At 36.0% G+C, this 7500-nt stretch overlaps 1 protein-coding gene across 1 annotated transcript in view; it reads left to right on the forward strand.

The window, feature by feature from the left end:
• Nucleotides 1-7500, forward strand: part of LOC125025209 (folliculin-interacting protein 2-like) — a 26318-nt gene that overhangs the window by 17457 nt on the left and 1361 nt on the right. Inside the window, exons 2-11 of the mRNA XM_047613187.1 lie at nt 1-201; nt 667-842; nt 1066-1340; nt 1724-1928; nt 3208-3349; nt 3683-3840; nt 4063-4192; nt 4334-4507; nt 4741-6572; nt 7216-7455. The exon at nt 1-201 is cut by the window's left edge and continues 151 nt beyond it. Coding sequence (XP_047469143.1) covers nt 1-201; nt 667-842; nt 1066-1340; nt 1724-1928; nt 3208-3349; nt 3683-3840; nt 4063-4192; nt 4334-4507; nt 4741-6572; nt 7216-7455 — 3533 coding nt within the window. The remainder of the gene's footprint in view (nt 202-666; nt 843-1065; nt 1341-1723; nt 1929-3207; nt 3350-3682; nt 3841-4062; nt 4193-4333; nt 4508-4740; nt 6573-7215; nt 7456-7500) is intronic.

Raw genomic sequence — 7500 nt, forward strand, 5'->3', positions numbered from 1 at the left:
CCAGCTGTGCCCTCATGCAAGACACTCTTCAAGAGTACATTTTCGACTGGTTCCTCTCAGTCAGCAGGAAATATATCGGCTGGATCAGCGACTCACCTTACACCCAACAAGGGGTCAGCATGTAATGTTAAGTCTTCTGCGACCTCCCCCAGCTCCAAGTCTGAGTCATTTGCAGAAATAAGCAATGGCTATGGATATCAGGTATGAAGCTACATTTATATGAAGCATTTTTTCATTCATACCTATTTGTTTCTTTATATATTCATTGTATAGTATTAAACAGTAAGAGGGCTTTGGTTGTACAATATTATGAAGGCTCTTTTTCATATTTCATTTTCCATGGTGTTTTGTTGCCTTGTATTAACCTTCTATCATTTTACATCTTCAACTATGTAGACTGGTATTGCTTTTTAAATTTCAGCTGTAGAATTTAATTTAACTGTGAATAAAATTGAAATCTTTATCTGCTGTGATTATGATATTTGAAGGCATTTTCAAACAGATGATTTGATAATTACTCTTAAATCTATGATTTACAAATAAGCAAACTTTTCATTTTGCAATAAACTAATTAGAAGTGTTTGATTATTTTTTTTTTTTATATACATTGTCAAAATGTAATCTTGAGCTGCTATTTCTATTAATGATTTTTTATTTGTTTCACAGTACCAGAAACAGGAGAGTGATACAAAGCTTCTAGGGGAACTGGTTTTTGGTACTGTAGCTTTGGCATACCGAGGCTCATGTTCTAAACTGCACTTGATGCAGAGTCCTCAGCGCATCCTCTTGTCACGCACATCACCTGCACCACGCTCTAACTTAAAGCATTCATGTACAAGCAGGTAAATGTTTTTGTTAATATACTGTCTCAAAGTGATAGAGACATCATATTTGGGGCATTTGGCTGGTACAGTAAAATAAATGCCAGTACAAATACCATCAAACAAGAATGAGAGAAACATTTGGTATGCAAACATGTCAGAGTTGTAAATTTTATGTTTAAATGTTTCTTAAAAGTCCAGAAATAACAATTCATGCTGTTCCTTTATCTTGTTTCTTCATCAGCGACCAAGGGATAGAAGATTCATCATTTAGTAGCTCAATTAGCTCAGTAAGTGAAACAGCAATCTCTAGAACTGAGAGCTTGGACATGCCCTGGGGGATAGCTGGAGGTGGTCCTGCATGGGCCACAGACACTTCACACATCCTAAGCACCTCTAATAGTGAAGGGGACTCTGGCTTTGGGGGACCTCCTTCTCCCTACTCCTCTGTTTGTGGGTCCTTCCTCTCTCCAACATCCATACCAAACACTCCACAGGGAACACCATCATCTAGGCAAGGTAAGCTGATCAGATTAGAGTTGATGCTGAAATGAGGGACAAATGCATTAGTATAAGAAGGAAAGAAAGAAGCAAAGATTATATTCATTCATAAATAGTGGTAAAATTGTAAATGTATTAATTGCTGATGTAAAAGTCTGATAATTTTCATGTTTACTAAGACTTAAATAAGATGCTGATAAAAATCAGCACCTTTTGAATTTAATTTTTTTTTTTTTTTTTCATAAAGTTTATTGGCAATCTGTATTTCTTTTTCTATACCTCTAAGCACTAAGCAGAATTATATTGTTGAACTTTTTATTAAGCGACATTGGGAATTGCCTTTTTCTTTTCAAAATTAATATTGATGATTACATGTTTATGAGATATATGTCTACTTCCAGGTTCAGGGAATAGCCTTAAGCACTCAGGAAGCCTCAACAATTTACAACGTAGATTTTTAAGAAATGTGAACACTTCCTTAGAAGCTCTGGGACGAGATGGAGAAGGTGGAGATGATGTAGGAACAACCTCCCAACACCCACACAGGTTGACACGTCTGGGTCTTGCTGTGATGATAGAAGTTGGAGGCCATGCAGACTGGCAGAGGTAACTGAACTTATATTTAGGCAACATTGTGTATTACCAAAAGGGGGTAAAAATAAGCAATATGAAAAATATGATTGTGTTTATTAAGTAGATGTGTTACTTGTGAATGCTTTTTTAAGACGATGCCGCCGGAAAATACTGTGCTCATTTTAAATTTTTGGGTGAAATGTTTCTGAACATAGATGGTGCTGCTAGTGCTTACCTACAAAAGAATCGTTTAGTAGACCTTCTGACCTAACCTGATTTCACCTTTCTTTGAATTGGTGGGAAAAATGTTTTTTTTTTACTAATGCTGTGAATAGCGATGGTATTGTTTTTATTATAGACCTTATAGTTACTATAATGTTATTAACATTAGTAACAGCAATATAAGATAATGTAAAGTATTATGAAAATCAAGGAAAAGGGTGAACAGGCAAGGCAGGCAATGCTTGTAATTGGCTTATTGGTGACTTAGTAAAAGTGTAGCCATCCATGTGTAAAACAATTAATAAAGTAAAATCACAGTGGCCATCGCATGTACGTACATGCCATGCCCATCAGATTTGGGAATAAAGTAAACTCACCGTGAGCATCGCATGCACATCCATGCCATGCCCATCGGATTCGGGTTATTAGGTACTTTACGTGTACTTAGTTTCTCATAGCCCCTGTACTTTCATTTTTTTAAATATTTGCTCACATTTATGACTTCATAAGCACTTAGGCAAAGTGTAATTTTAGTTCAGACAGTTTTTATATCCACCGCTATAATCATTATTGATATTATGATAATCATTATTGATATTATGATTTTTGTTAGTATTAGTTATTATTATTGTTATTTTTTATTACTATTATGAAGATCATTATGATTATCATTTACCATATTTGCATTACTATTTATTTTATTAGTAAAACAATATTCTAAACAATACTGATATTAGAAAAAAAGGACAAAAATTGGTGACTTAGCATTTTTAGAGCCATCTATTTTAAACAAGATCAATGATATAGAAAAACATTGGACAGTGATGTTCAGTAATACATAGAAATGTAAGGCAACACTGATACTTTGATACTTGAAAATTGGCTAATGCAATATTGATAAAACAATATTGTTATTGAGTAGCAAAGGCAGTACCGATACCAATACAAAAGACTTGATATGCATTGCTGATACATGTATCTCTGAGTATACATACCCTCCTGGAGTAAACAGGTCAATGTTTAATATGTATTTTCCATTTGATGCTGAATATTTTGAATTCTTAAAGAACTTGAATTATGTTTTTAACAGGCAGGTGGAGGAGTGGATTTTTGCTCATCTTGGTGTTATTGAAGCATCTGTGAATAGATTACAGTCTTCCCTTGATTTAGCATACATGCATCGTCGCACTTTTGTTTCTGCAACACACCAAGCTGTAATGCAACTTGAACAGGTTTGTTTGTTATTTGTTTTACAGATATTTCTGTTTGATATGTAACTATTTTGATGATAATTTCTAATTTTGCTTACAAATATATTTTCATATATATGCACACATGCACACAAAAACATTCATACACACAGAAACATTCTCACACACAGAAACATTCTCACACACACACACACACACACACACACACACACACACACACACACACACACACACACACACACACACACACACACACACACACACACACACACACAAATAACACTTATACAAGCATACATGATTTCAGATTCTCTTTTAGGAGTATGTCATAGTTATTTTTTTTTTGCTTCATAGGACTTATTGGACCTGGTTAGTGCCCCAAGGCTACCAAGGCCAGTGTGGTTGGGACTTCTGGGCAAACCATCTCACAATGACCGCCAATTACTGTGCACAAGCTTTGTGAACACCCTCTCTTCTGCGCTCATGACTTTTGATACAAAGCAGACTAACTTGTAAGTGTTTTTGTTTTTGTGGCAATGTGAATATAGTTCAGTACTGGTTACTGAAAAATGTATTGGATATTTTTGCAGCCATATGTTAAAATTATGCTAAAAGATGGTAATAGGAAAAGACCTTATATATGAGAAAGGCAGCTTTACCATTTTGCTGACTAAATTATTTTTGAAATTGTGTCATACATCTGGGTTTATAAGTAATTATCTTCATAATTTCAGCTTTTTGAGCAAATTGCTAACAGCAGTATTAACCCACCACCTGGGTTGGGTGTCAACAGTGGCCCCAGGGGATCATCCTGTCAATACTTCATCCCAGGTGCCACAGGTGTCTGCTGAACATGCATCTTTGGTATGTGGAACATGCTTCCTGCTGTGTTTTAATGGAGAATCACACAAGTTAAATTGAATATATCAGAATCTACCATAAGACTGATTCTTATGATAATAATCTGCTAGCATGTATTGTGGAATTGACAAAGGTTGTCCACAGGTTGAACGTCTGAGTGAGTCACATCCATATAATGCTGTATGGGCACAGCTGTGTGAGCTGAGTGGGGCAGTAGGTTATCCTCCTCGAGCTGCTCGTACTCTCTTAGTAGGCTCAAATGCTTCCCTTCTGTCTCAGCTGCTCACTATCCTCTCTTACATTATCAGGTGCTCTCAGGTGGGTTACAAGTTCTTCATGCATATTTGCATTATTTAGTGTATGCATTCAGGAATTATGTTATATTTTTTGTTGGATCTCGTATATCAGTAGAGTGTGATTTTATTAAGTTTCATATTTTACATTGTAAATTGTATATCAACTAGTCCTCTATATTATAGGGATTGGATAAAAATGCATAGTGTATGTATTTTTCATGCTATATGTAAATCATGAACCATTTTCTCCTTTAGGTTGTTGAAAAAGATATCCAGCCTTTCCAAGAAGGAGAGACACAACAGCCTACATTCTCTCGTACCTCTTCTGTGGCATCGGTTGTCACCATTGTAGATGGTCGAAGAGATTCACAGAGGGATCTGTCACAAGGAAGACAAAGCTCATCAGCCACACTGCAGCGTGACCCCAGCATTCGTCGGAGCTGGAGGATGACCCGCGATGGTCGTAGTAATAAGCTTCATTCCACAGAACTTAGGGGAGGGAGTGGAGAGTTGCCAGCAGACTGGGGTCCTGGACATGTAGGCTACTCTGGAGGTGATGAACCAAAGACAATAACCAGCAATGATTCAGATTCTTCCATTCAACATCACAATAGACGGGATGCTGATCAGACTTCCAAGTGGATGCTCAATGATGATGTGGAAATTGTCATAGGTGATACAAAAGGTGATTCATCCAACAAAGCAAGTAGTAGTGTAGTAAAAGAGCACATACATAGTAAAGAAACAATAACATGGAAACCAGAAACTGATATTTTGAGAACATCAAATGATAGTGTTAGAACTTTATCTACATGCAAAACATCAACTAATCTTGCAGCACTTGGAACATCATCTGGAAATGATTATAGCCCAAGTAAAACAAGTACTTCAAGCTTAACAAGCTTTCTCTCAAGATCAGCAAGAGAACATTCTACAGACCGATTGTACCCTAGTCTTCAGGAACTAGATGACCACAGGGAAACATTTGGCCCAGAAAGCATACAACCAGATGTCATTGCTGAAAAAGTAAAAAAATTATTTCATGCATCATCAACAGTGAATACAGAACCATACAAGGATAGACCTGTGACACATACAATATCATGCTGTAGTTTACCTCAAGAATGTAACAGGAGAGACATTCCCACTGATAAGTTACAGAGTGAAGTTAATATAACGACATTACCTCGCATGAAAAGATCACCCATTCGTAGTGTTAGTCATAGTGCACAAAAAGAAAAGACTCTAGACTGCTCAGAAAACAGAACAAATAGCCTTTCAAATTATGTTAATAAGGTAGAAAATGCAGAAAGAACTTCAAGGGCTGAGATTACAGTGCCAGCAAGAGATATTCAGCCTGAAGTGGAAGAAGGAGGAAAAGTTTTGTTTTTGTTGGGTGAAAATGAAAGATTAGAAGGTTTGAAAAGTAAAAGTAAATTTGGTGAGAACAACAGCTCAGAACCTGAAAGTACTTGGACTAACATGAAAGAAAGTACTAATGCAGCAGCAATAGGGTTTGAGGGATTCACACAAGGTGCCAAAGGTTCTACTGATAATATTTCAGTGACAAATTCAGAAGTGCAGGTGATTGGTCGATTACCCTCTCCTGTAGATTCCAGAAAAGTAGTGAAAATCCGACATGTTGGACGTGCCTCTGCTCGTGACCTTCCAAGCTTAGAGAGAGAACAAGTGTCCTATCATCACTATTTTTCATTAAATAAAGACTTACAAGTTTGTGTTAATTCTGTGAGTGGGAAATGTACTACTACTAAAAGTGAAAAGGCACGAACTGCCAAACACCATCGCCGACACAGTGATCCAACTAATGGTACCTTTATTTCCAAGACACCTCTCTACCCAAACATTGAACTGTTGAAAGATGTTGTGGAGGAGCAGGTAACAGAAAGTAAAGACCCTTCTAGTTTCAAAAAGGATACTGAAAGAAAAGATGATTCACCAGTGAGGGAAACCCCAGTCTGCGTTTCATCATCAACCAGCACTGATAAAACACCAGAGGCTGTCCAAGATGCTAATCAAGAAAATAATGAAAATAGTAGTGAACAGCCAATTGTTATCCAGATACCAAGGTACATACTTTATATACAGTATATCTTCTTTCTTTTTCTTTCATGCTTTTGTTTTTTTTCTTTGTACTTGTTTCTTAAATACATATTGTTTACTGTTCTTGATTAGTTTAGATTTTTTGCAGGTTTTTTCTTTTACTTTCTCCGTGTCTCTTTCAATTGGTTTACATTTTATTGGTAACAGAAACAAGTATTCATATAAAATAATTATGGTATTATTGTACAAGATTTGATTTTATTGTTTACTTTTTAATTATTGTTGTTAAGGTGCTACTGTACTTCTTTGCTATGATTTGTTATGAGTTTGAGGGCTTAATACAGGAAACAAATTAAGTATTGCATGATTAAGTATATAGATACAAAGTGTTCAATATATATATATATATATTTTTAATCTTACTGACATGTTTAGCTAGTGATGATTATGCCTCTAATTGATTTATTATATCTTTTTACAAGTAGTTTATACTTGTAAGTCATTATTATTATACACATAGTTAGGAAAAACTTAGCTAAATGAAATCTGTAGGTTTCAAATCTTAGAAACCTGTATGGCTTGCTATTTAGGAATTTCAGTTACCATCAGTAGGTTTAAGGATGTTGAAGTCATACATATTTATTTCTTCATGTTCTTTTCATTTGGTAGGTGTGCCTGCGCAACTCGTCGAAGTTCAGCAAGTGTGAACACGACAGGCAGCCAAATTGCTGAGTCACTACTAGGTGGAGTTCTTGATCATTATTCCTCGGTTTTTGTACTTCATGCCACCACACAGTCAAGCCAGTGGGAGGATGCTCTCCGGCAAGATCTTTCTTCTGCGGCTCACAATTCCACACTTGATCCTCAGGTGTCTGAAGCAGTAGCAGTTGTAGCAGATATTGATAATTGGTATGTTGATAGAATTTCAGTCTTATAATGAATAACAAATTTCCA

The sequence above is a fragment of the Penaeus chinensis genome, chromosome 1 (genome assembly GCF_019202785.1).
Source record: "Penaeus chinensis breed Huanghai No. 1 chromosome 1, ASM1920278v2, whole genome shotgun sequence".
In the NCBI taxonomy this organism is placed as follows: Eukaryota; Metazoa; Arthropoda; class Malacostraca; order Decapoda; family Penaeidae; genus Penaeus; species Penaeus chinensis.